The 27,528-nt window shown below is 53.2% G+C and overlaps 2 protein-coding genes across 10 annotated transcripts; both read left to right on the top strand.

The window, feature by feature from the left end:
• Positions 1-45: 45 nt before the first annotated feature.
• Positions 46-18,851, top strand: PTPRH (protein tyrosine phosphatase receptor type H). The gene is made up of 18 exons (XM_008538021.2): positions 46-394; positions 1,383-1,416; positions 2,858-3,124; positions 4,100-4,366; positions 5,624-5,884; positions 6,840-7,106; positions 8,028-8,318; positions 8,660-8,926; positions 10,429-10,507; positions 10,622-10,669; positions 14,455-14,545; positions 14,959-15,049; positions 15,346-15,422; positions 15,516-15,650; positions 16,014-16,136; positions 16,345-16,505; positions 17,989-18,124; positions 18,229-18,851. Exons 1-18 carry the CDS (start codon positions 344-346, stop codon positions 18,367-18,369), a joined length of 2,787 nt encoding a protein of 928 aa, XP_008536243.2. The 5' UTR covers positions 46-343; the 3' UTR covers positions 18,370-18,851.
• Positions 18,821-26,282, top strand: SYT5 (synaptotagmin 5). Of its 9 annotated transcripts, none has more exons than XM_070558572.1 (10): positions 19,413-19,703; positions 20,203-20,363; positions 20,790-20,913; positions 21,490-21,662; positions 23,303-23,422; positions 23,537-23,704; positions 24,008-24,175; positions 24,475-24,589; positions 24,869-25,002; positions 25,692-26,282. In XM_070558572.1, exons 3-10 carry the CDS (start codon positions 20,835-20,837, stop codon positions 25,890-25,892), a joined length of 1,158 nt encoding a protein of 385 aa, XP_070414673.1. In that variant the 5' UTR covers positions 19,413-19,703; positions 20,203-20,363; positions 20,790-20,834; the 3' UTR covers positions 25,893-26,282. The 9 variants fall into 9 exon arrangements, with proteins under 9 accessions (XP_070414667.1, XP_070414666.1, XP_070414669.1 ...); XM_070558569.1 differs by having other exon boundaries at positions 19,415-19,703; positions 24,472-24,589; XM_070558568.1 differs by lacking the exon at positions 20,203-20,363 and having other exon boundaries at positions 19,375-19,703; positions 24,472-24,589.
• The last annotated feature ends 1,246 nt before the right edge of the window (positions 26,283-27,528 follow it).

The following is a 27,528-nucleotide window of genomic DNA, read 5'->3' as shown; positions in this document are numbered from 1 at the left end:
AGGAACTCTGAGTGCATTCACACAGCAGCAGGGAAGCAGCACCTAATACCGGGGTGTCTTACTTCAACCAAGTGGGGACGCGGCCTTGGCGGGATAAAGTGGGCAGAAGAGGGGGCTGGACGGGAGACCCCGTGGCCAGGGGTGCAGGACCGCCTGGAGGCGAGGACCCAGGCGAGGGCGGGGCTGGGAGCTCTCACACTGGAGCCTCCACTTCCTCCTCCTCCCTCCCGCCCTGGCCTGTGGCCTCACCGTGGGGCTGGGAAAGGGGAAATTGTGCCGATTAAAGTCCAGCAGGTGGAAGTCCAGGGCTGGGACACCTGGGTCCCTCGGCAGTGTCTGAGACATGACCAGGGCTGGCGGGGGCCTCTGGGCCTTCGGGAGCCTGGTGCTGCTGGTGAGTGTTCCCAGCCCCGGGGGAGGGGTGCCAGGGTCCCAGGGAGGGGTGGTTTGGGGGCACGCTCTTGGGTCTGAGGGAAGAGAGAGCTGGGATCCCTGAACTGGGGTCCTGAGGGAGTGGCAGCTGATGATTCTGGGCAGGAGGAAGCAGGCTTCTAGGCTGGTGCGTGACGTTGTCCTGGAGTCTTACACCTGGGCTCTGAGATACTGCTGTGTTGACTGTGAGAGAAAACGCTGGTTTCTGGCAAGACTCAGCTATGCTTCCAAAGGCCCAGGGGTTCAGGCCCCCAGCCCCTCCTCCCTCAGACCCAGGGGTCCAGGCCCTTAGCGCTTCCTCCCTCAGACCCAGGGGTCCTGGCCCCCAGCTCCTCCTCCCTCAGATCCAGGGGTCCAGGCCCCCAACCCCTCCTCCCTCAGACCCAGGGGTCCAGGCCTCCAGCCCCTCCTCCCTCAGACCCAGGAGAACAGACCCCAGCCCCTCCTTCCTCAGACCCAGGAGAATAGAACCCGCAGCCTCCTCTCTCAGACTAGGCCAAGGGTCCAGGCCCCCAGCCTCCTCTCTCAGACCAGATGTCTGCCTTCTGGTCCCCAGCCTCAGTCTCCCCCTCTGTTCCCAGTTTGTTGATTACTTCCCTGCCCCTAGTCCTCCAAGGCCATATTTTTCGGGAAGTGAAACCATTGTGTTTATCTCCTGGCCTTATCGGTGGAACCAACCCTGGCTCCTGGGTCCCTGGAGCCCCGCCCCTGCCATGCTCCTGCGCCTTCCCCCTACACACACACCCAGAAAAGACTGACGTTGGAGTGATCTTTGTCAGAGCCTAGGCTGCAGGAGGCGATACTGCACGGGGTCCTTCCTCTCCCTTAGGCAGCAGTCACTCCAGGAATGGGGGCAAGGACAGGGGGTCGCTGGCCCAGCCCCGCAATCTCACCCCGGCCAAGGAAGGTGAGGCTCACAGTCTCATGCTCCCTCTCTGGGCTCTCCCCAGGGGCTGTGCAGCTGGACAGGAGCCAGGGCCAATGGTGAGTGACCCCTGCTGAGTCCACCGCCCACACAAAGAGGTTGCACCTCAACTCCTGCCACCTTCTGAGGGGGCCCTGGAGGACGCAGGGATCCATTGCAGGCACTGATGGGAGCGGTCCCTTCTGGACTAGGGGCAAAAACTGAGGGTAGTGGACGGGACACCAGTGGTCTGCTCCTCTGCTCTCACCCCACCTTCCTTCCCCGTTCTCAGCCCCCAACCGAGTCAGAAACCTGAGCGTGGAGACTTGGACCAACAGCTCCAGCGCCCTGCGCTGGGCAGCGCCCCAGGACCCACATCCTCAGAACTATACCTACTGGGTCCAGCGGCCTGGAGAGAGGGCAAAAACGAGACCCGAAACACAACAATGACCAGTTACGCAGTGAATGGACTTAAGTCAGTGTCCTCCTGTGAATCTTCCGTATGGACAGAGGACAGAGCACCAGGCCCAGGGAAGACGGTCGAGGGTTCCCAGGGTAGACCCACCCAAAATCCACTCTCTGCTATGTTCCCTTTTGTTTTGCGTGGAGGGAGGTGGCAGGAGATGACTGAGGAGATGACTGGCCTCTCTCTGCCCACAGCCGGGGCCCACACGTCCCCAGGCCTCACTGGGCCAGACCCTCAAGTCTGCAGGAAAGCCTGGCCACATCCCAGGGATTGTCCATGGGCCCTCCTGGCTCTGAGTTAGGGGCTGGGGGAGTTTTCTAGACCATCGTTTTAGGGAGTGTTTCTCCTTAGCAGCCAGGGCTGTGTAGGGGACAAAGGCACGTTCTCTGAGCTCTGGGGGGTTAGGTACTATGGGATGTGGACACTTTGATCCCTGACTCTTTTCCTAGTTCACCACTGTGTCAGGGTCTTGAGAATGGAAGCTCAGCTCCCTCACCTTCACGTGACAGCTCCTCTGTTCTAGACCTCTATTATCCAATATAGTAGCTGCTAGTCATGTGTGGCTGTTTCAACTTGAGTTCTTTAGAACTGCATAAAATTTCAAATTCAGTTCCACATTTCACCTGCTCAGGAGCTCTGTTGAGAGGCTCCCAGTCTCTTCTCAGTCTCGCATGGGCTAGTGTACACAATATTGGACAGTGGAAGAGCATTTCCATCATCACAGACATTCTATTGGAAAGTGCTGGTCTAGATCCTTGATACTCAAATGGTGAGCCATGGGTGGGCAGCCCCAGCATCCACCAGGAGTGGATTGTAAATGCGGAAACTCAGTGTCATCCTTGACCTACTGAGTGAGAACCTACATTTTAACAAGATCCCCAGTGTTATGTATGCATATTAAACCTGAGAAGCGCTGGTCTACACCATACACCCTACATCTCCTGGACCAGAAGTTGTACAGAACTAGGAACTTATTTTGAGGGCAAAATATGCCCACTGGCTATTCTGTGATCAGCCCCTCTGCTGACACTGGATCCTTCTTCCGAATTTCTCAGCCCCCAACCCTGTCAGGAACCTGAGCGTGGAGGCTCAGACCACCAACTCCATCACCCTGAGGTGGGAGGCGCCCGATGACCCTGACTCTCAGGACTACACCTACTGGATCCAGTGGACTGGTGATGGTGACAAACTTGAGAACAGAAGCACAACAAACACCAGTGTCACCGTGGATGGACTGAAACCTGGGTCCTCGTATGAATTTTCCGTGTGGGCAGAGAAGAATGGAACTGGTAGCTCCTGGGAAACGCTCAATGCCACCACAGGTGACAGGCAGCCACCATTCACTTTCATTCATTCATTCTTTCTTTCTTTCTTTTTTTAATGGGAGGTGATATGTGTGGTGGAGAGTTGACAGGAGAATATGGCACATTCTGTCAGCCAGTGTACCTTTTGGTTCACGTTGAGCAGGAGATGAAGAAAGAGCATCTGAAGGGCCTCCAGGTTCTGAGTTGGGATCAGTCAGGGTCTAGGACTTTCTAGAATGCAGACCATAACAGGAAGGGTGTCTCTCCTTAGCAGCCAGGGCTGTGTAGGGGCCCAAAGGCATATTCCCTGAGCTCTGGGGGTGGGGGCTGAGGTGCTATGGAATGTGGACACTCTGACCCTCTGACTCTTCTAGTTCACAACTGTGTCACAGTCTTGAGGATGGAAGCTAGACCACCAGCTCCATCACTTTGTCATGGACAGCCCCCCTGCTCTAGACCTCCATTGTGCAATATGATAGCCACTAGTCACATGTGGTTATTTAAATACAAGTTCATAAGAACTGCATAAAATTGCAAAATCAGTTTCACTTTTCATGTGTTCAAGAGCTCTGTTGAGGGGCTCCCAGTCTCTTCTCAGTCTCCCACTGGGCTAGTGTCCACAATATTGGACAATGGAAGAGCATTTCCATCATCACAGACATTCTATTGGAAAGTGTTTGTCTGGAGCCTTGCTCCTCAAAATATGGCCTATGGGCAGCCCCAGCATCCCACGGGAGCTGATTGTAAATGCAGAATCTCAGTGTCATCCCAGACCTGCTCAGTCAGGACCTGCATTGTAACAAGATCCCCACTGTTATGTGTGCAGTGTTATGTATTAAACTTGAGAAGCGCTGGTCTTCACCATACACCCTACATCTCCTGGACCAGAAGTTGTGCAGGACTAGGAACTTATTTTGAGGGCAAAATATGCCCACTGGCTGTTCTGTGATCAGCCCCTCTGCTGACACTGGATCCTTCTTCCGAATTTCTCAGCCCCCAACCCTGTCGGGAACCTGAGCGTGGAGGCTCAGACCACCAGCTCCATCACCCTGAGGTGGGATTCGCCCGATGACCCTGGCAGTCAGGACTACACCTACTGGATCCAGTGGACTGGTGATGGTGACAAACTTGAGAACAGAAGCACAACAAACACCAATGTCACTGTGGATGGACTGGAACCTGGGTCCTCGTATGAATTTTCCGTGTCGGCGGAGAAGAATGGAGTCTATAGCTCCTGGGAAACGCTCAATGCCACCACAGGTGACAGGCAGCCACCATTCACTTTCATTCATTCTTTCTTTCTTTCTTTCTTTTTTTAATGGGAGGTGATAGGCATGGTGGAGAGTTGACAGGAGAATATGGCACATTCTGTCAGCCAGTGTACCTTTTGGTTCACGTTGAGCAGGAGATGAAGAAAAGGCATCTGAGGGGCCTCCAGGTTCTGAGAAGGGGGTCAGTCAGGGTCTAGGACTTTCTAGAATGCAGACCATAACAGGAAGGGTGTCTCTCCTTAGCAACCAGGGCTGTTTAGGGGGCCAAAGGCATATTCCCTGAGCTCTGGGGGTGGGGGCTGAGGTGCTATGGAATGTGGACACTCTGACCCTCTGACTCTTCTAGTTCACAACTGTGTCACAGTCTTGAGGATGGAAGCTAGACCACCAGCTCCATCACTTTGTCATGGACAGCCCCCCTGCTCTAGACCTCCATTGTGCAATATGATAGCCACTAGTCACATGTGGTTATTTAAATACAAGTTCATTAGAATTGTGTAAAATTTTGGGACTGGCCCTGTGGCCAAGTAGTTAAGTTCATGCTCTCCACTTTGGTGGCCCAGGGTTTTGCTGGTTCTGATCCTGGGCACACACATGGCCCTGCTCATCAGGCCATGCTGAGGCGGCGTCCACATAGCATAACTAGAAGGACCTACAACTAGAATGTATGACTATGTACTGGGGGGCTTTGAGGAGAAGAAGAAGGGAAAAAAAAAAAAGAAGATTGGCAACAGATGTTAGCTCAGGTGCCAATCTTAAAAAAAAAGAATTGCCTAAAATTTCAAATTTAGTTCCACATTTCATGTGTTCAAGAGCTCTGGTGAGGGCCTCCCAGTCTCTTGTCAGTCCCCCACTGGGCTAGTGCTGGCAGTATTGGGCAGTGGAAGAGCATTTCCCTCATCGCAGGCATTCTATTGGAAAGTGTGGGTCTGGAGCCTTGCTCCTCAAAATATGGTCCATGGGTGGGCAGCCCCAGCATCCCACGGGAGCTGATTATAAATCCGGAATCTCAGTCTCATCCCAGATCTGCTCAGTCAGGACCTGCATTGTAACAAGATCCCCACTGTTATGTATGCAGTGTTATGTATTAAACTTGAGAAGCCCTGGTCTACACCATACACCCTACATCTCCTGGACCAGTAGTTGTGCAGGACTAGAAACTTATTTTGAGGGCAAAATATGCCCACTGGCTGTTTCCTTTATCTGCTCCCTTGCTGACACTGAATCCTTCTTCTTAATTTCTCAGCCCCCAACCCTGTCAGGAGCCTGAGTGTGGAGGCTCAGACCACCAGCTCCATCACCCTGAGGTGGGAGGCGCCCGATGAGCTTCAGGACTACACCTACTGGATCCAGTGGACTGGTGATGGTGACAAACCTCAGAACAAAAGCACAACAAGCACTACTGTCACCGTGGATGGACTGAAACCTGGGTCCTTGTATGAATTTTCCGTGTTTGTGGAGAAGAATGGAGTCTATAGCTCCTGGAATAATCTCAGTGCCACCACAGGTGACAGGCAGCCACCATTCATTTTCTTTCTTCATTTGTTTTTATGGGAGGTGATAGGCGTGGTGGAGAGTTGACAGGAGAATATGGAACCTTCTGTCAGCCAGTGTACCTTTTGGGTCACATTGAGCAGGGGATGAAGAAAGAGCATCTGAGGGGCCCCCACGTTCTGAGTTGGGATCAGTCAGGGTCTAGGACTCTCTAGAATGCAGACTGTCATACTAGAGGGTGTCTCTCCTTAGCAGCCAGGGCTGTGTAGTGGGCAAAGCCACATTCCCTGGCTCTGGGGGGCTGAGGTGCTATGGAATGTGGACACTCTGACCCTCTGACTCTTCTAGTTCACAACTGTGTCACAGTCTTGAGGATGGAAGCTAGACCACCGGCTCCATCACTTTGACATGGACAGCCCCCCTGCTCTAGACCTCCATTGTGCAATATGATAGCCACTAGTCGTGTGATCTAGTTAAACTCAAGTTCATTAGAATTGCAAAAATTGCCACTTCAGTTCCACCTTTAATATGCTCAAGAGCTCTGTTGACATTCTCCCAGTGCCCCCTCAGTCTCACCTTGGCTAGCACCTGCTTTATTGAACAGTGGGAGAGCACTTCCATCATCACAGACATTCTGTTAGAAAGTGCTGGTCTAGGTCCTTGCTACTCAAAGTATGGTCTGTGGGTGGGCAGCCTCAGCATCCCCCAAGAGCTGATTGTAAATGCAGAATCTCAGTGTCATCCCAGACCTGCTCAGTCAGGACCTGCATTGTAACAAGATCCCCACTGTTATGTGTGCAGTGTTATGTATTAAACTTGAGAAGCGCTGGTCTACACCATACACCCCACATCTCCTGGACCAGAAGTTGTGCAGGACTAGGAACTTATTTTGAGGGCAAAATATGCCCACTGGCTGTTCTGTGATCAGCCCCTCTGCTGACACTGGATCCTTCTTCCGAATTTCTCAGCCCCCAACCCTGTCGGGAACCTGAGCGTGGAGGCTCAGACCACCAGCTCCATCACCCTGAGGTGGGATTCGCCCGATGACCCTGGCAGTCAGGACTACACCTACTGGATCCAGTGGACTGGTGATGGTGACAAACTTGAGAACAGAAGCACAACAAACACCAATGTCACTGTGGATGGACTGGAACCTGGGTCCTCGTATGAATTTTCCGTGTCGGCGGAGAAGAATGGAGTCTATAGCTCCTGGGAAACGCTCAATGCCACCACAGGTGACAGGCAGCCACCATTCACTTTCATTCATTCTTTCTTTCTTTCTTTTTTTAATGGGAGGTGATAGGCATGGTGGAGAGTTGACAGGAGAATATGGCACATTCTGTCAGCCAGTGTACCTTTTGGTTCACGTTGAGCAGGAGATGAAGAAAAGGCATCTGAGGGGCCTCCAGGTTCTGAGAAGGGGGTCAGTCAGGGTCTAGGACTTTCTAGAATGCAGACCATAACAGGAAGGGTGTCTCTCCTTAGCAACCAGGGCTGTGTAGGGGGCCAAAGGCATATTCCCTGAGCTCTGGGGGTGGGGGCTGAGGTGCTATGGAATGTGGACACTCTGACCCTCTGACTCTTCTAGTTCACAACTGTGTCACAGTCTTGAGGATGGAAGCTAGACCACCAGCTCCATCACTTTGTCATGGACAGCCCCCCTGCTCTAGACCTCTGTTGTCCAATATGATAGCCACTGGTCACACATGGTTATTTAAATATAAGTTCACTAGAACTGCATAAAATTACAAATTCAGTTCCACTTTTCTCATGCTCAAGAGCTCTGTTGAGGGGCTCCCAGCCCCTTCCCAGAATCCCACTGGGCTAGTGCTTGCTCTATTGGGCAGTGGAAGAGCATTTCCATTTCTAGACATTCTCCTGGAAAGCACTGATCTGGATCCCTGCTGCTCATAGAGTGGGCAGCACCAGCATCTCCCAGGAACTGATTGTAAATGCACACTCTCAGTCCCGTCCCACACCTACTGAGCCAGGACCTACGTATTCACAAGAGTGAATTTCTTGCCAAATAATGGAAAATAAATTTGAAAAGCACTGGTCTAGACCATGCCGCTTTGCTGTGAGGAGAGGGTATGAGCCGGCTCAGATGTGAGCGTCCTTAGAATCCAGCCTCTTGAGCCTCTATCCTCACTTCTCAGCTCCCAGTGAAGTCACGGATCTGCAGAATGAAACTCAGACCAACAACTCAATCACTCTGTCGTGGGAGGCCCCCCAAGACCCCCATTCTCGTCTCTACATATACTGGGTCCAGTGGGCCAGTGAGGGACATCCTGAGAGGGGGCAAGGTCTCCAAGGACTTCAGACCAACCAGACAGGCAGGATCAGGTATGAGGTGAAGGCCCTGGAGCCCGGGACTCTGTACACCTTCAGCGTGTGGGCAGAGAGGAACAATGTAACCAGTTCCAAACAGAGCCTCCACGTGTCCACAGGTGAGATGGGCCTCCTTTTACCTGTGGAGGGGCTTAGGTCAGACCTTGGGGGCAGTGAGGGGTGCGTGGACTACAAATCCCATCAGGCCATGGGGGTCATGACTTCATAAACTGCAGTGATATAGAGGGTCCAAAGGCTCATGGGAGTTGCAGTTTGAGGGGACCTGTTGTGTATCCATTTGAAGACAACAGGAAATGAGGGATGGGGAGGTATTTTGGTTTGGGGGAGGGAAAGGATGGGCAAGTTCTCAGAGAATCGGCATCACTGGTGGTGAACATGGGGAGGGATGGAAAGCCACCTTGAATGTCTCCTACTGACTCCTCTTGTCCCTTCCATCCAGTTCCGGATCCCGTCACCATCATCTCCTGCATCAGCATCCCTGGGGGCTATGGGGTCATCCTGACCTGGTCTTGTCCCCCAGGAGGCTACCAGGCCTTTGAGTTGCAGGTGGGTGTGCAGCGGGACTCCCAGGACAATTCCTCCTGTGAGAAGGGCGTGTCTGTGTCGGGTCTGCAGCCAGCTCGGTCCTACCCAGCCACCGTTACGACTGTCTGGGATGGAATGAGGGCCCTGCCTGTCTCCGAGATCTGCCACACCGACAGTGCAGGTGAGCAGAGTCCCACAGGGACAGAGGGCTTTGGTGAAAGTCTCTCTAGACCCCCTCAGGCTCTGTTGTGAGGGAGTCTCACCAACACATGGGGGCCTTTTGGCTTGTTTGTGTTTTGTTTCCTGCCATTTTAAAACAGCTTTATTGAGATAGAATTCGTATAACATACTGTTCACCCTCTTAAAGTGTACAATTGAGTGGCTTCTAGTCTATTCCCTGACTGTGCAACTATCACCACTATCAACTTTAGAATCATCTCATTATTCCATAAAGAAAAATCATCCCCTTTAGCCATTGCCCCTTAATTTTTCCCCAATTCCCTAACAACCATCCCATTGGCAATCTCTAAATCCACCTTCTGTCTCTATAGATTTACCTATTTTGGACTTTTCCTAAAAATACAATCATGCAATATGTGGTCCTCTGTGACTGGCTTCTCTCGCTTAGTATCAAGTTTTCAAGGTTCATCCATTTGTAGTGTATATCAGTGCTTCATTACTTTTCTTGCCAAATAATATTCCATTTTATGGATAGACCACATTTTGTTTATCCGTTCATCCGATGATGGATCAGTTGGGTGGTATCCACTTTGTGACTATTATGAGTAATGCTATTATGAACATTTGTGTACACATTTTTGTGTGGATGTATGTCTTCATTTCTCTTGGGTATATATCTAGCAGTGGAATTGCTAGGTCATATGGTAACTCTATGTTTAACCATTTGAACAATTGTCAAATTTTTTTCCAACATGGCCGCACCATTTTTCACTCATCGGTGGGGTATTTGAAGATGTTCAAACTTCATGCTCAGGAAATCTTTGATCATGTACCATTGACCATGGTCATAGGCTTCCCTGGACCCCATCAGTCGCTTCCTAGGAATCAGAGCTTCTTATAAGATTGAGTCTCTGATCTGGAGAGAGACTGAAGGTTGATGAAATGATAAATGGATGCCACTCCAAACTGGGTTTCAGTGGATCCCACTGTCCAGGAGTGTCTCTCGCTTAGCAAAAAGTGTCTCTGAGAGCACAGATCCTCTTGGATCTTGGGCTGGGTCACTCTCTGCATCAGGGGGCTGTCCTGTGCATTGTAAGATGTCTAGCAGCATCCCCAGACTCCACCCATTAGATGCCAGTGGCACCACCACCCTAGTTGTGACAACCAAAAATGTCTCCAGACATTGCCCGCTGTCTCCAGGGGGCAAAATCACTCACACTGAGAACCACTAGTCTAGGCCAAGGAGGGGAGAGTCAATCTTCAGGAGCCACGTCACCTGAAAAATGATGTCTTTGGATCAGGCTCCTCGGGAACCAAGAGTCTGAGAGGAAAGGTTGGGTGGGAGGTGAGGCTTTATCCAGGAAGTTTCTCCTTTCCCTTCTCTGCCCCTGCGTCTACGCTGTAAGCCCTCTGGTCACACTCTGAGCAAGGATGGACCTAGGAGAGTTAGGACATCAGGCGACAAGACCAGGGCTCTAATGCTGCCCATGCTCCCTCCCCCAGGGGTCATCGCCGGAGCCATTATTGGTGTCCTTCTGCTTCTCATCCTGGTGGGCCTACTGGTTTTCTTCCTGAAGAGGAGGTGAGACTTGACGCAGGACTCACACTATCTGGAGGGTGGGGGCTGGGGGAAGGATGAGGACCCCTGGGTCCATCCTCGCTCCCTGAGCCTTGCATCCCAACATCCTTTTCCCAGACGTAAGAAGAGTGAGAAGAAAGCAGCGCCCATGGATCCGGACTGTTGGTGAGCAGGAGGTTTTGGGGAGCATCCAAAAGAGTCACTCTCAGGTCAAATCAAGGGGTGCTTGCTGGTCACTGGATGGGTTAGAGGGCAGGGTCAGTGAATCCACACACGCAAGCCTAATGACCTCTGTGACAGGGATCACCTACTGTGTGTCAGGCACTGTTCTAGGTACCAAGGAAACAGTGAGTTAAGCGAAGTTTCCTGCCCTCATGGAGAGTACATTCTAGCACAAGAGAACATTAATAAAAAAGACAATAAAGAATGTGACATTTACCTGGAGACAAATTAACAGGAAGGGTAGAGGACTATTTTACAGAGGGTGTCCAGGAAAAGCCTTCCTAAGACGATGATTAAGAGGAAGTCATTTGAGCACAAACTTGAAGCAAGTGAGGGAAGGAGCCATGTGCACATCTTAGGGGAAAAGGCATTTCAGACAGAGGGACCAGCAGGTGCAAAGGCCCTGAGGCAGGAGCATGAATGAAGGGGAAGGTAGAAGGTAGTAGGAAATGAGGTGAGAGAGGTATCAGGTGGGGCCAGTTAGGTAGGACCTTATAGATTAAAGTAAGGACTTTGGTTTTATTCTGAGATAAGAGTTTTGGGAGGGTTTTGAATAGACCAGTGACACAATCTCACATATTTAAGAAGCAAAGGCAAAAGCAGGATGATAGAAGAAGAAGCTTGTAATAATCCAAACAAGAGGTGATGGGGTCTTGAACCAGGAAATGTATAGAGGTGGTCAGGTTCAAGATATAGTCTGAGTGTTTAAACAGCAGATCTGTAAAGGATGGATGTGTGGTATGAGATTCAGAGAGGGCTCAAGAGTGACTCTAAGGAATTTAGCCTGAGCACCAGGAAGACTGGAATCTCTGCTGCTTGAGATGAAATGACTATGGGCGAGCAGCTTGGGGGGAAAGTATCTGGAGCTCAGTTGTGGACACATTAAGTTTGAGATGCTTGTTGGACATGCAAGTGGAGACGTTGAATGGGCAGTTGGATCCACAGTTCAATGGTTCAGGAGAAAGTTTGTGCAAATTCTTCATCGTTCTGAGTCCTCTTTAGATCAGGTCAATAATGTCAAATCTGTATGTTAGAAAAACGCCCAGGGATTGATAGAGGAGAGACGGGACAGGGAAAGGAGGGAAGTTGGGAGAACAGCTGTGATGGCCTGGGCGCAAAAGAATGAGGGGTAACCTGAGGCAGTGGCCATCAGAAGCAGATGCACAAGGTAGACCAAATACAGGCGTGGGGAAGATGATGTCCAGTTTCTTCTTTGCCGTGGAATCTGTCCTGGCCCGCATCCCACCCCAATAATGTTGACCTCCTGCCACCTTACCCTGTGCCTATCTGCTTTGTGTGGCATCTGCAACAAGTCACTGCATTCACTGGATTCCAAGTCTGGCCCTGTCTATATGTTGAGCATTTCCCCATCCCCAACCTCCACATGCATGTTTGGATGTCCCCGTTATAATCCTCCAGGACATCCAGGTGAAGATTCCAGGAGGTGGGTGGGAAAATGGATCGGAAGCTCGGGAGAGTGAGAAGTAGGAAATGGCGAGAGAAATTCAGAAATCACAGATGTACAGATTTGAAGGTGAAGCTACGAAAGTGGACAAAGCCCATAAGAGGTGTGTGTCCAGTGAGAAAAGGGGGCTTGAGGGTGCAGTCCCAGAAACAGCCACCTTTTAAGATGAACAGAGGAGGAGGAGACGGAGAAGCAGTGGCCGGAGAGGTGGTGGCGGTGGTGCAAAGCAGGATGGGATCACAGATCCAGAAAAAGGGAAGGAGCAGTCCTGGGTGCGGAATGCCGCCATGCGGTCACCTGAAGGACCGACTGAAGGGGACTTGGAATTAGAGATGAGGAGGCTGATAAGATAAGGGGACTTTGGAAAAAGACGTTCCCCTGGAGCAGTGGTGTAGACACCAGGCCACCGTGAAGTGTAGAAAGGAGGTGGAGGAAACTGGTCCCTGCGAGAAGTCCGAATGTGAAGAGGTGTTGTAATAGGTTTTATCATCGTTTAGTTATGATAAGGCCCACAGATCAGAGGCGAGTGCCGTTGAAAAGATGGTTTATTACACATCATGCAGAGCCGCATGGGAAGCACCAGGGCCGGTCGGGAGCAGAGGGAGGTGGAAGAGACCTAGCAAGAGCCTTTATTTAGGTTTCTGGAGGAAGGAATGGGCAATGCAAGGCAAGCAGTCTTAGTCTGAATGAGTTCAGCAGCCTCTGGGCCCTAGGGGTTGTCCCTATGGTTTTCTGGTACCTGCCTTGGGGGGATGAGGGCAGGTGAGTGGGCAGTGGCCCAGAGTGTGACATCCTGATAGAGGTGGCGGTGAGGATGTGAATTTAATCAGCTGCTCAAGAAGGGGAAGTGACTGGCGTCCAGTCCCAGCTTCGAAACCGAGTCAAGACATTGTTCACAAGATTATATTCCATGGGGAAGAGAGAGAAAGAGCTGCAGGAGGAGCTTCATGAGGTCCAAAGATTTTTTTTTTATATAGAAGAGAGATTAGCCTGTTTACAAGTAAAAGGGAAAGAGGAGCGGGTGGGGACACAGAAGTGAGGGAAGGACTGATGGCTGGAGAAGGTGGGAGGGAATGGGAGCCCAGGAGAAAGGGAGTGGCCCTAAATGGGAGAAAAAACACCTTTTCTTTTTTTTGAATTAAAAACAATTTAATTGTGGTAAAACACACATAACTTAATATTTACCATCTTAACCATTTTTAAGGGTGCAGTTCAGCAGTGTTAAGTACATTCACTTTATTGTGCAACTGTCATCGCCATCCGTCCACAGGACTCTTTTCATCTTGCAAAACTGAAACTCTGTCTGCATTAAACCCTTACTCCGTATCCCCCCTCCTCCAGCCCTGGCGCCCGCCCTTCTACTTTCTGTCTCTATGAATTTGACTCCTCTAGATACCTTATATAAGTGAAATCATACAGTATTTGTCCTTTCGTGACCAGTTTATTTCACTTGGTGCAATGTTCTTCAGGTTCATCTGTGTTGTAGCATGTGTCAGAATTTCCTCCCTCTTTAAGGCTGAATAGGATTCCATTGTATGGATAGACCACATTTTGCTTGTCCATTCATCCATCAGTTGGACAGTTAGGTTGCTTCCACCTTTAGGCTGTTGTGAATAATGCTGCTATGAAATGAGCGCACAAACATCTCTTTGAGACCCTGCTTTCAATTCTTTGGGGTATACAGCCGGGAGTGGAATTGATGGATCAAAAATACCTTTTTTGATCCAGCCATTCCTCTTCTGAGTATTTATCCAAAGGAAACAAAATCACTATCAAAAGACATCTGCATTCGCATGTTCATTGCAGCATTATTCACAACAGCCAAGACTTGGAAACCACCTAAGCATCCATTGATGGATGAGTGGATAAAGATGTGGTGTATATATGTGATAGAATATTACTCAACCATGAAAAAGAATGAAATCTTGCCACTTGCAACAATGTGGATGGACCTTGAGGGCATTATGCTACGTGAAATAAGTGAGACAGAGACAGACAAGTACTATTCGATCTCACTTATATGTGGAATCTAAAAAAACCCAAACCAAACAAAATCGAGCTCATAGATGCAGAAAACAGATTGGTAGTTGCCAGAGGTGGAGGGTGGAATTGGTGAAAGTGGTCAAAAGGTACAAACTTCCAGTTATAAGACAAATAAGTTCTGGGGATGTAAAAAATAAACAAACAATGAAAAAACAACTTTTCTTTTATCCCAAGAGAATAGGATTAAAGGAGGTTAAACTCTTTGGCTCCCCACCCACAGCTTTACAGGGGACATCCAGGCAGAAGACTTCGCTGACCATGTCAGGGAAAATGCGAAGGACAGCAACTGTGGTTTTGCAAACGAGTACCAGGTAGAGTGGAACAGAGGAGGCTGATCTGAACCCCACCAGCCCACCCCAGACCTTTCACACCTTTGGGATTAAACAGAACCAGCGACACATACTTTGTTGGCTGACACAGAAATTCTCAGGCATGATTATCTCTTGACTCATTAAATCTTACACTAAAGATGGGTCCTTGGGTCAGTCCTAAAGAAACACCTATGTTTTCCTCTGCCACCTTCTCTCCCACCCATCTCTCCAGTCCCCAGTGTCCCCCCAACCCTCCCAAATGCCCCGCAGGGATGGTGGTACTTGTACATTCCATTTTTATGGGTGGCATAGAATTCCAGGGTGCAAGGGGCAAGGGGAGCAGCAGGGGTGTGCCCGGCAGAAGGTGGAGAAATTCTAATGTCCGTGCATCCCTGCTGTGCCTCTGCCCCCAGCAATTGGCCCTGGAGGGCCACAACCAGTCTCAGACGGTGGCCTTAGCTCCAGAAAACAGCGCCAAGAACCGTTACAGAAACGTGCTGCCCTGTAAGTCTCAAGCCTCTATGATTTTGTCCCCAATTGTGACTTTGTCAACACCCCATCCCTGGTCCCATCCCTTATCCCCTGTGAGAGACAAAGCTCCTGCCACCAGTGAGCTGAGAGCCCCCTGACGTTCTCCTCCCAGCTGAGGTCCCTCTGTCGCTCTCCGAGCTCCCAGTGTCTGTATGCACCTCGGCATGACTTTCTGTCCTTGCGTCTCAGTCTTGTCTCCATGCCTCTCTGAGTCTCTCCGGGTCTCTCGCCCCTCTCTCTGCATTGCTAATGCTGGCCTCTCCCGGTAGATGACTGGTCCCGCGTGCCCCTGGAGCCCCTCCATGAGAAGCCAGGCTCTGACTACATCAACGCCAGCTTCATACCTGTAAGGTTGTGGTTGGGAGCTGGGAGGATGCTGAGTGAGCCAGAGAAGATAAAGGTCTGAGGGGGTCATGATTTGCCTCTTTTTCTCAACCAGGGTCTCTGGAGTCCCCAGGAGTTCATTGCAGCCCAGGGCCCCCTGCCCCAGACCGTGGGTGACTTCTGGCGCCTGGTGTGGGAACAGCAGAGCCACACCTTGGTCATGCTGACCAACTGTGTGGAGTCCGGCCGGGTGAGAGGAGACCTGGCTCCTGGGTGCTGACCCTTGAGCTCCAACCTGTGACCCTGTCTGGGACACTGATCCCAGTGTAGACCTTGACCCAGACCTCACTCATTCCCTCCAATATGACCCCAGCCTCTTCCATCTCCCCCAGTCCATCCACTGGTCCATGTATGGGGCGAAGCTGATCCCAATGACCTTGGGAAGGAGCGGTCCTCTGGGCTGGGATGAATCTACTCCTGGCTGCCTGTGGGTCTTGCCTCATGGCTGGGGCGGGAGGGATTCCCCGGCACTGAATGCAAGAGCCACAGTGCAGAGGGGTATCGGGGTAAGTTCTCTGGGGCCTCGTGTCTCTGACCCTCCAGTACTCCCCAGGTGAAGTGTGAGCATTATTGGCCTCTAGATGCCCAGCCCTGCACCCATGGGAGCCTACAAGTGACCCTGACGGATGAGGAGGTGATGGAGAACTGGACAGTACGAGACCTGAAGCTTTGGCACGTAAGTCCCCCCGCCTGACCAGCCCTGTCTTGGCCCTCAATTCCTCCCCATGACATTCCAGGGCAGCCCCTTCCCCAGAATTTCCCATGAAGTCTAACCTTCTATCACTCCCCCAAGGGACCGCGGTGTGCCCCAGGGATGCCCCAACCAGTCAGAAACCAGCCGCCCTGGTCCTCAGCTCTCCCTCCCCAACCCGCCTTCGGTTTAGATGCAAGAGCAGAAGGCTCTATCTGTGCGTCAGTTCCACTACATGACCTGGCCAGACCATGGCGTCCCCCACTCCCCAGACCCCTTGCTGGCTTTCTGGAAGATGCTCCGGCAGTGGTTGAACCAGACCATGGGGGGAGGCCCCCCCATCGTGCACTGCAGGTGAGGACCCCCTCCCTGTGAGAGAACCACCCCCTTGGGACTCAGAAAACAGGAGTATCTGGGTCTTCGGGAACTTGTAGAGGAAGGAGACAGAAGCGAGGAGAAGGAGATGGAGGTGATGGAGGCAGAAAGTAAGGGGGCAGTGAATGAGGATAAGGGTGAGAAGACGGGAAAGAAAGAGGAAAAGGTTGAGGAGGAGCAGAAGGGAGGAAGCAGTGAAGGGGAGGAGCGGAGCGGACAAAGATTGTGAGAAACATTTGAAACACCTCTTGGGCTCCTGGGCTGGGTCTTGCTCATCTACGGAAGCCTCCATAGATGAGATTTCACTAAATGCATCCAGGAGGGGGATGAGGAGGGGCTTGCTCCTGAATGACAGCCAGCCTCTGAAATGGGAGCCCTGCTTTTGGTGAGAGTTGACACTCAGGGAACACAGACATGTGTTGGTTCTGTGATGGAAACCTCACAGCCACAGTCTTGCTGATCCTCAGTGCACCCTCATGACCAAAGGGGCTCCTCGTCGTGGCAGAGCTAAGGAGACAGTCAGAAAACTCAAGTCACCGGGTTCAAGGCCAGTAGTAAGCGGCCGAGCAGATGTCCATGGTGGCGCTCTTCATCTCTCTGCTGAACTGTGTCCTAACACCTGCCCTGTCCCCAGATAGTACCCTCTGGATGTGTCCCCAGCAGAATGTCATCCCTTCCCCCAAGTGCAGAAGGGAATCTTGCATGTGGAGGTTAGGACGATTAGCTTGAACCATAAAAACAAATGAAGCACTGATTCATTCGATGACGTGGATGGACATGGAAAGCAGCATGTTGGGTGAAAGGAGCCAGACACAAAAGGTCACATAGCGCATGATTCTCTGTACACGAAATGTCCCCAAGGCAAAGCCACATAGCCAGAAGACAGATTGGTGGTTTCCAGGGGCTGGGGAGAGCAGAGAATGGGGAGAGACTGATAACAGGTATGGGGTCTCCTTTTGGGGAGATGAAAGTGTTCCAGAACTAATTAGAGGTGGCCGTGCGCAACATGGTGAAGTACTAAATGCCACTGCATTGTTCACTTCAAAATGGTTAATTTTATGTTTAAAGAGTTTTTTCTGGATTATCAGCTTGGGAATTCATCTTCCCATGCGTGAACCCCCAGCTCTGTCACTTATTAGCCGAGTGACCTGGGACAAGTGACTTCACCTCACTCAGCCTTCATTGCCCCATCTGTAAAGTGGACATGCAGATAGCTCCTACCTCTCAGGCACGGGAGGAGCGAAAATGCACCTTGGGACAGGGCCTAGCTGATGGAAGGAACTCAGGGCAGAGTTGTGTGTAATTAGTTTCCGCTTAATTAAGTAACCTCCACTTACAGTGTATCCCCAGAACAGTGTCTCCCTGAATAATACCATGAGCCCTGGGTGCTCCCCAAGCAGACCCCTCCAGTCAGCTGAGACTCCCCCCTCCCGTGGCCTCACCCCTTCTTGTCCCTGCCTAGTGCTGGTGTGGGCCGCACGGGCACCCTCATCGCCCTGGACGTCCTCCTGCGGCAGCTGGAGTGTGAGGGTCTCGTGGGGCCCTTCAGCTACTTGAAGAAGATGAGGGAAAGCCGGCCGCTGATGGTGCAGACTGAGGTGATGGGGCTCCTGAGGGGCACAGGGCAGGTGGGGGGGGGCCCTGGTGGAAGGCAAGCCAAGCCTCAGGAGGGCACCCCTAACCCCGTGGGGCCCCTCCCCAGGCCCAGTACGTGTTCCTGCACGAGTGCATCCTGCGGTTCCTCCAGCAGTCCTCCCTAATCCCAGCCAAGAAGGAGCCCATGTATGAGAATCTGCTCTACAAGAATGTGGCCGCCATCCAGGCCGAGCAGCAGGAGGCATAAGCTGCAGGAGGGCTGAGACCCCAGCCCAGCTAGGATCAAACTCTGCATCCCTACTTCACCCCAGATTCCAGGACCCCTGGGAGAGCAGAGGGCTGGGGTCCCAGACTCCTGGGCCCTGCAGGAGGAGGGGGCTGGCAGTCTAAACTATTTCCTTGGGGGAGGAGGTCAGGTGGAAGCTGGGATGCTGGATTCCTGCTTCCTCAGAGGGGAGGGATGGGAGCAAGGATTTCCTCATTCTTTGAGGGAGGAGGACCCCGGAGGCCCGGGCTGCAGGGTCTCAAGGAAACAAGCTGAATTCCAAGGAAGGAAAGAACTAGGGTCTGGAAATCTGGCTACCCAAGGAGCAAGGGCAGGCAGGATCTTGCTCATCTTTTACTCGAGAAACAAAATCAGTCTTCCAGGGTCTGAGGTTTCCCTGCACCTCATTGCCTGTACATTTTTTTTTCTATCCCATAATTTATTAAATCACTGTTCTCCCCAGAGACACTTGCCCCAGTGGATTTATGGGTCTGGAAATAATATTGGCGTGGGGGTGGAGGTGGGCTCCTAATGTTTCGGTATTGAGGCAGACATCCTAGAGGGACTCACAATTTTGCACCCGAAAAAACAGAGGTTTGGATGGTTGAGTTTCTCAGTGAAGGCTGGAGGTCCAGACTTCTGTGTTCAGGGTCTGGGCAGTGTGGACGCCGTTCCCTGGAACTAGGAGCGTGGGGACTTGCCTTCTGGGCCTGGCGATATGGGAACTTAGAGGGTGGGGTGATGTCTGGGACTGATTTGCTGGAGACGTTCACGCCAAATCTCCTGTCTGGGTATCTGATCACTAATGTCTCCGGAGAGGGTCTCCTGGGTCCTAGGACCAGGTATCCTGGTGCCCGGTTCTTTGGGCAGTACCGAGGGTGCGGAGGGGGGGGCTGGAATAGAAGGCGGAAAATCCTGGGGGACCAGGATAAACATCAGTGGGCGCCCTGGTGGTTCCCGGCTCGTGGGCGGGACGAGGGGCGGGGCGGGACTCTCCACCTACCAGGGACGGAACACGCATGCGCGCGCACACGCCCTCTTTCTTTCTTTCTCTGTTTCTGTCTGTCTCTGTCTCTTTCTCTGTCTCTCTCTGTCTCTGTCTGTCTCTGTCTGTCTGTCTGTCTGTCTGTCTGCTCTCTCTCTCTCACACACACACACACACACATCGGCCCGGCTCCGCCCAGCCGCGCCCTGGCCCCATCGCGCTCCGCGATCAGCACCCAGGACAGCGCCAGCCGCCCGCGTGCGGGGGCGGGGTCCGGGCGGGGCCGGCGCCTCAGTGTCTCCCGGGAGGGTCCTGTCCAGCCGCTGAGCAGGTAGGAGCCTCTGGGTCCCGCTCCCTAAGCCCCAACCTCATTCCCATCCCTAGAGAAATGGGATGTGTGTGCATGTGGGGGGGACACTGGGAAGGACCAACAGAGGGAGTAGGAGGGCTGGATCCTGAAACGGGGAGATTGGGATTTAGACACAGGTGTGGAGACAAAGAGCCAGAGGGGAGGGAGGAGCAGGCGGGGGAGAGACCCCGGGAAACAGGGACCAGACAACAGGCAGAGAGCGAGAGAGACACAGACGGGAGAGGGGCGAGGGACCGATGGGGGACGGACAGAAATAGAGAAGACCTCGATTTGGAGTCAAGAGAGAGAAGAGGAGGCCGAGGCAGTCACGAGGACAGGTGTGAAGACAGAGCTAGGGATGCAAGGGAGAGACAAACAGGCCGAGGAGGATGTGGGCCCAGCAGAGCAGCAAGGTAGCCCCCTGCCCCCTACATTCCCCGCAAGAGTGGGAGGAGGGGGAAGCCTGAATCTCCGCTCCTAGGGCCAGATGTGGAGGGAGGAGGCAGCTGTAGGCTCATGGACCAACTGGCAAGGCCGCCCCCTCCCCATCCTCGCTTGTCCCGGGATCCGGGGCTGAGGTATCAGGCCCGACGGGGCTCGGAGGGAGCCTGCTCGAGCCTGCCCCGCCCAGACTCAGCCTCTGTGCGTAAGCCCCGCCCGTTGTCTTGGCAACAGACCGTTGCCAAGGTAACTAGCGTTGCTCCCACCCCGCCCGAGTGGAGCCAGCCGTTGCTCTGGGCAACCCGGTCCGCTAGTTCCCACGCCCGCCTTTGCCCATTTCCGGTTCAGGCCCTGGGGAGGGACAAGGAAGAGGGGAAGTCAGTGGGATTCCTGGAGGGGGGGGGGTCCTAAGAGGGAGAAGGCGTCCCTTTGGGATGGAACTAGCTCCTGGAGCCCACCTCCAGCGCCCGCCCTACGTCGCTGGGAAGCTGAAACCACAACCCCCAGCATGCCTCCCGGCGGCTTGCCGATTCCTGTGCGGCTGGTCGCCCAACGTGCCGATGGGAGTTGGAGTTCTTTGTTGTTCGAAGGACTCAAGGGACGCACGGGGTGGGCGTGGGGGGCTAGGGCGCTTGGGTGCCTTCGCAGAAAGGACTGTGAGAGCCCGCCGCCATGTTCCCGGAGCCCTCAACCCCCGGGCCTCCAGCGCCTGACACACCTCCTGACTCGAGTCGCATCAGCCACGGCCCTGGTGAGCAAGACCTGGGTCGAGAGCGGAGGGAAACCGCAGCCAGGATTCTCCTGGGCGGGATTCGGTCCGGGCGTACTCGGGCTGGCGGGCTGGAAAATCCGGGTGGGATCGTAGTCGGAATCCTGGACTGCAATCTAAATGAAATGGAAAAGGAACAGGTTTGCAAGAAAATCAAGAACCAGATCAAGGGATGTGAAATGGAACGGAATCTTGGATGGATTGGTGAATTGGAAGGTCCACCTCTCCCTTCTTTTAAAGACAGGGAAACTGATGCCCAGGCAGGGGTTAAGGCTTCTAAGAGCATCGGGAGTTGAGCAGAAATTAGAAAGCGGGTGGAAGGGGAGGTGGAACTAATAGGCAAGAAAATCTGGACGGTATCAGCCTGGATTAGGGCATCAAATTGCTTTATGGGTGAAATCAGTTGGAAGGAAAACACGGTATGTGTGTGTTGGGGGGGAATGGAGTGCAAATGGCTGGAGGGAAAACAAGGTCAGGATTACAGCTTCGACGTGTAATCCAGACTGAATCAGCCAGGCTACTTCCTAGGGCTCAGTGTTGTCTCCGTGCCCTCCGCAGTGCCCCCCTGGGCCCTGGCCACAATCGTGCTGGTCTCAGGCCTCCTCGTCTTCAGCTGCTGTTTCTGTCTCTACCGGAAGCGTTGTCGGAGGAGGATGGGCAAGAAGAGCCAGGCCCAAGCCCAGGTCCACCTGCAGGAAGTGAGGGAGCTGGGCCGCAGCTACATAGACAAGGTGTGGCTGGCCCAGCCCCTCAGCCCTATCCTTTTCTGCACCCCTGCTCCTCATCATGGCCCAGCAACCTCAGTCCCCACTCCCTTCCCTCCTACGCCCACCTTATTGCCTCATCTCCCGTATGTGCCTCGCCCTAAACTGGACTCTGGGAACCTGGAGATGGACCAGACCTAGTCACTGTTCACAAGAACCTCCAGTCTGGTGGGGAAGTCAGACACACTCAGTCACAGTACAGGGTGGTGTGTGCCCCATTAGGGCAATATGGGGCATATGGGAGTGCAGAGAAACCACCTGACAGCCTGGAGGGTCCGAGAAGCCTTCCCGGCGGTGACTTCTCTACTGAGACCCAAGGGGCACACAGAGTTAACTGAGGGCAGAGAGAAGGACATTCCAGCTCAGATGTGCTGAGGCCTGGCATCTAGATTCTGAGGCCTATTTGGAGAACAGTCATTTTTCACAATAGCTGGGGCATAGAATATAGATATACTTCGCTCTAGAATGAGGCGTCTGGAGAATTCAGCAGTATCTACACATAATGAGGGTGACTGGGAGCCGTGGAAGAGTTTTGAGCAGCAGAGGGACAGGGTCAGATGGGTGTTAGGATGAATACTCTGGAACACATATGGAGGGCAGATTTGGGACAAGGAGACCAGGGAGGAGGTTGTATGGCAGCCTTGAGAGGATGAAAGAAACCTGGGTTGGAAGAAGCCATTCGAGTGGAAAATAAAAGGCTACACGTGCAAGGATCTGAGCATTAGGCCGCTGAATGCAGAGTGGAATGGTGCTCACCTGGGAGCCAGAGAGTCCTAGGTTTCCAACCTAGAGGAACCAGCTGTATGACCTTGGGAAATTCACTATCTGTCTCTGAGCCCTAAGTTCGTGGTCCCTAACTAGTATTTCCCCCCGTCCCTTCTCAACAAATAGCTGTTATAATTATTACCCATAAGGGATGCCCTTTAGGGTCCTGGTATCCACCACCCCTGTCCCTTAAGCCAGGGACTCCAGAGACCATCTGTATCAGAATCACCTGTGGGGCACTTGTTGAAATGCAAATTCCAGATCTTGCACCAGACCTTCTAAGTCAGAGTCTCTAAAGTGAAGTCATTTTACCACACTCCTTAGGGGAATTCTGATTCACATTGAATTTTGAAAATTGGTGGCTTAGGTTCAGGAGAAATCAATTATTGTAGTTTAGAATGGCAAATACGCAGTAAATATGCCATTTCTCCATGTTTTTCTGTGGCGAGATCATTAATCAACATGGCAATGTGGACAACTACCCCAACACATCTACTAGCATGTGAAATAAAATCTCCTGCATCCCCCCTGAAGGCAATAAGACACTCTCAGCACTTGTTTTTCTAGTCTAGGCATGACAAACACACTGCATGTGTGTCCCCAGGTCTATTCCCAGCCCATAGCAGACATCACTAATCAAACATTGACAAAGGTACTGTAAGGAGTATTACCATGGCTAGTCCCTGCCTGTGGCAGACATCACTAGTCAAACACTGGCTCTGCTTAGCCTGCAAGTGCTCAGGTATAGTCCTGGAGATCTGTGAGCCTCCCTTGGCTTCTGGGCCTGGAGGTTACCACGATCAGGGGAAGAGTTCACATGCCCTTGCCCCTGGCTCCCTAAGGTGCAGCCAGAAGTGGAGGAGCTGGAGCCAGCACCATCTGGGCCAGGGAAGCAGGTGGCAGAGAAGCATGAGCTAGGACGCCTGCAGTACTCACTGGATTATGATTTCCAGAGTGGCCAGGTGGGTGTGGAGGAGGGGGATGCTTTGGAGGGGAGGGGCCCAGGGGTTCTAGCTCTTTCTTAGAGGAGGCTCCAGAAGGAGAGCTAAGACGAGGGTCCCCTCACCCCTGTACAGCTGCTGGTGGGCATCCTGCAAGCTGAGGGGTTGGCAGCCTTGGACCTGGGTGGCTCCTCCGACCCCTACGTGCGGGTCTACCTGCTGCCAGACAAGCGGAGGCGGCATGAGACCAAGGTGCATCGGCAGACACTGAACCCACACTTTGGGGAGACTTTTGCCTTCAAGGTGAGCTCCGGCCTCAGTGCCCCGCGCTCAGCAGCCTGCCCCCAGTCCCTGGAACACTGGGGACCGACCCCTTCAACTTTTTCTGGAGGCAGCCACATCTCAGGTGGCAGCTAGCAGCCCTCGAGACTATTCCACTGGACCCTGGGTTGTCCCTTTGGGGCACTGCTGTCCCCTGGGCTGTTCCCTTGGTCCTTGGGTGTCCCATTTGTCCCTTCTACCTGGATGCGCTGTTCCCCACTTCCTCTCTCTCTGACTTCCTCCTCTTCACCTTGTGCTCTCTTCTTTGCGCACCCCCTCACCCAGGTCCCCTACGTGGAGCTGGGGGGCAGGGTGCTGGTCATGGCGGTGTATGACTTCGACCGCTTCTCCCGCAACGATGCCATCGGGGAGGTGCGAGTCCCCATGAGCTCCGTGGACTTGGGGCGGCCGGTGGTGGCCTGGCGGGAGCTGCAGGCGGCTCCGCGGGAGGAGGTGAGCATGCGTGGACCACGCCCCCACGGCTGAGCCCGCCCACCACAACCCTGGGCCAATCAGGTCTCAGACCTCCCGGGCCCTTCGGTCCTTCCACCTGCGTGCGGCAGCGGGGTAGCTCCGAGCGCTCTTTTGGCAGGGCTTCGACCTTGTAGCCTCCCCTGCCCCTTGGACTGTACCACTGGGGTCTTAACTCTAGACCATTCTATTCCAAGACGAGGGGGAGGGAAGAAAGGTCGGAGAGAAGATGGATGTGGAGGGGGCGCTGGGGTGATGGGTCCCTCTCCGTCTTTTAGCAGGAAAAACTGGGGGACATCTGCTTCTCCCTGCGCTATGTCCCCACTGCCGGGAAGCTCACCGTCATCGTCCTGGAAGCTAAAAACCTGAAGAAGATGGACGTAGGAGGGCTGTCAGGTGTGTGGGGAGCCAGGAGATGGTGGTGGTGGTGGTGGGGAGGTTCTCTGGCTACGGTGCTGGCAGTTTCTGGGCTCTGAGGGTCCCTTGGGGGAGAGGGAGGTCCAGGCTGCTGTGGGAGGATATGGATTCGACTTGGGCATGGAGAGAGGGAGACCTGAGGGTTGCATGGGGTGTCTCTATGTTGTTCTAAAGAAGCCTCTCACGCATTCCCCTCAGTCTGATCCCCCTGGACTCAACAGTGGGGAGGCTATAAAGACTCCTCCTCCCTCCCCCCAGATCCGTACGTCAAGGTCCACCTGCTGCAGGGCGGGAAAAAGGTGCGGAAGAAGAAAACGACCATCAAGAAGAACACTCTGAACCCGTATTACAACGAGGCCTTCAGCTTCGAGGTGCCCTGTGACCAGGTCCAGGTGAGCTCACACCTCCCCACAGCCCTGCCAGGACAGCCCTTCCCCCAGGGCCCCAGGCCCTTAGCAACGCCGTTGCTAGGGGAAGGGAGGCTCCTTAGCAACTTGCAGAGGCCAGGTCCTAGGGGTGTGAGGCTGTGTTGGCAATCTCAGTTTCCTCCTAGGAGGACCAGGGAGCCCCGCCCCTATGGGAAACCAGGATGCCCCGCCCCAGTAATACTCGGAAGCCCCGCCCCGCAAGGGAGACCAGGATGCCGCCCCGCCTCCCCACCTCCTCCACCGCCCCAGGAGCTATGGTCACTAAGAATAGAGATTTCCCCACAACTCTTTGGGGACAGGGCCTAGCCAGGCCTCAGGCCTGGCTTCTCCACCCATTTAAGAGTCCTGAAGGTTTGCCCCGCTTAGGAGGCTGCTCCCTAAAGAGGCTCCTAACAAACCCTTAGCAATGGGGTCCTGAGGGTTTATCTCCTTTGAAATCTGACCTCGCAGGAAGAGGGACTCCAGAGCATCCCCCTAACCGCAGGGCTCCCCGCCCCTCTCTCCTCCCACCCGCTCCCCCGTCTGAGCTCCAGGGAAGGCCCCCCGGAACTCTGGTTGCTAGGGAGAGGGTCTCCTCAGCAGTGATGCCCGACCCCCTCCCTGTGCCTCCTTCCTCCACTCTCCTGTCTCCTCTTCTCCCCTGCCCACCCCAGAAGGTCCAGGTGGAGCTGACTGTGCTGGACTACGACAAGCTGGGCAAGAACGAGGCCATCGGGAGGGTGGCCGTGGGGGCAGCGGCCGGTGGGGCTGGCCTGCGGCACTGGGCAGACATGCTGGCCAACCCCCGTCGGCCCATTGCCCAGTGGCACTCGCTGCGGCCCCCTGACCGAGTGAGACCGCCGCCTGCGCCTTGATCCCTACCCTCAAGCCCCTGACCCCAGACTCCTGGCCAAAGCCACGCCCAGGCCCACCTTTAAACCTTCTCTGACCGCTAACTGCCCACCCCCGACTCCTCCGCCCCAATCTCCTGATGCTTTCCTGCCTTCTCCCCCACCCCCATTATGCCAACCATGATAACTTGCCAACTTTCCCACCACGCACATACCCAGAAGCCCCTGGAACCCCTGGGGGAGGGGAGCAGTCTGCCTCCCCCCAGGGTTCAGCCCTCTGCTTCGACAATCAGTGATCCCAGCCTGCTATCCCCTTCGCCCCCAACGCCCCTCTTCCTGCACAAGATCACCCACTCCTGTCCCCGGTCTGCTTCCCGCATCACTCCTGGGACAAAATAAATACTCAGCAACGTTGGTGGCCTGGCCCCGTGCTGCTTGATGGGGGTGGGCAGGGGCGGGAGCCTCATCTTCAGCTGTGGGATCACACAAAGGCAGGGGTAGGGCTGTCTAGTCTGGACAGCCACTCATCTACCCACCCACTCACCTACTCACCCACTCACTCTCTTGCTCATCCATTCATTTATTCATTCACTCACCCCCCGTGCCTCAGTTTCCTCATCTGAAAAATTGTGATAATAATAATACCTACAGCATGTTTGCTGTGAGGAGTCGATGAGAGTTCATGTACATATGAATTGATCCGCTGTCTCCCCCATGATTTAAATAGACTTTTAGACTCATATTTCCCTCCCTCCCTTTCTTTCTTCCTTCCATCATCCATCCATTCTGTATTTCCCAAGGTCTTCTCTGTAACAGCTTCTGTTGGATGCTGGGAACCGTAAATTGATGCAAACCCAGGCTTTACCTCCAAGCAACTTACTCTCATCAAGGAAACAAAGTAGATATGCCGAGTGTGGGATTGAGGCCTCTCAGCCACCAAGTGACTGAGCGAGATGTAAACCCAGGCATGTCTGACACCAAAAGCCGCACTCGCAAGCGTCCTGCTGTCTGGTCCCCCAAATATAAAGTAGTGGGAGTCACAGAGTAGACTGCTGTGGCCATTCTGCTGGGAAGGCAGGAGAAAAACTCAGAGGAAGATCCCCAATGGAGTTGGAAGAGGAGCTGGGCTTTTCCAGGGGAAGAATGGGGGAAGATGTTAGAGAGAACAACGCAGATAATACAGACCTGGAGGCAGGAGGGGACTGGGTACGCTTCCCGTGGTGTGCTGTTACTGACTTTCTGAGGCCCTGGGGTGTAGTCTGCTCATTTCCATGGTGTAAATACTCCCACCGTGGCTGATTTTCAAGCCACCAATGTGAACTCACTGAATATGGGGTTAAGAAGAGATGTCTACTAGCACACTGTCATATACTATTTCCCAGGGCCAGGATGAGGGTCCCTAAATTTAGGGTGAAGCCAAAACAAAGCAAAACTCAGTAATCAAGATAAAAGTAATGCAATACAAAAAAATATACGTTTGACGAAATATAAAAATTTTAAAGACAGGATCTGACCCTGCACTTGGGCGACTCTGCCTCTTCCTAATCCTGGCCCTGGTTCTAATAAAACTTTATTTACAAAATAGACAACCCATGGTCGTAGTTTGCCAATTTGATTTTTTAAACTATTGCATTAAAGTAGTATTGCATTCATACAGATA

This window comes from Equus przewalskii, chromosome 9 (assembly GCF_037783145.1).
Source record: "Equus przewalskii isolate Varuska chromosome 9, EquPr2, whole genome shotgun sequence".
NCBI lineage: Eukaryota > Metazoa > Chordata > Mammalia > Perissodactyla > Equidae > Equus > Equus przewalskii.
Note: the sequence above shows the minus strand (reverse complement) of the source record. Positions and strands in the feature narration are given on the sequence as shown.

Bases quoted from the DNA above. Each gene is read 5' to 3' on its own strand.
- PTPRH (XM_008538021.2), top strand. From the start codon at position 344: ATGACCAGGGCTGGCGGGGGCCTCTGGGCCTTCGGGAGCCTGGTGCTG. The intron at 3,125-4,099 runs GTGACAGGCAGC...CGAATTTCTCAG, and splicing joins AACGCTCAATGCCACCACAG to CCCCCAACCCTGTCGGGAAC. The intron at 15,651-16,013 runs GTGAGAGGAGAC...AGTACTCCCCAG, and splicing joins ACTGTGTGGAGTCCGGCCGG to GTGAAGTGTGAGCATTATTG.
- SYT5 (XM_070558565.1), top strand. From the start codon at position 18,988: ATGGTTGAGTTTCTCAGTGAAGGCTGGAGGTCCAGACTTCTGTGTTCA. The intron at 20,914-23,302 runs GTGAGCAAGACC...TGGCTCCCTAAG, and splicing joins TCGCATCAGCCACGGCCCTG to GTGCAGCCAGAAGTGGAGGA. The intron at 23,423-23,536 runs GTGGGTGTGGAG...ACCCCTGTACAG, and splicing joins ATGATTTCCAGAGTGGCCAG to CTGCTGGTGGGCATCCTGCA.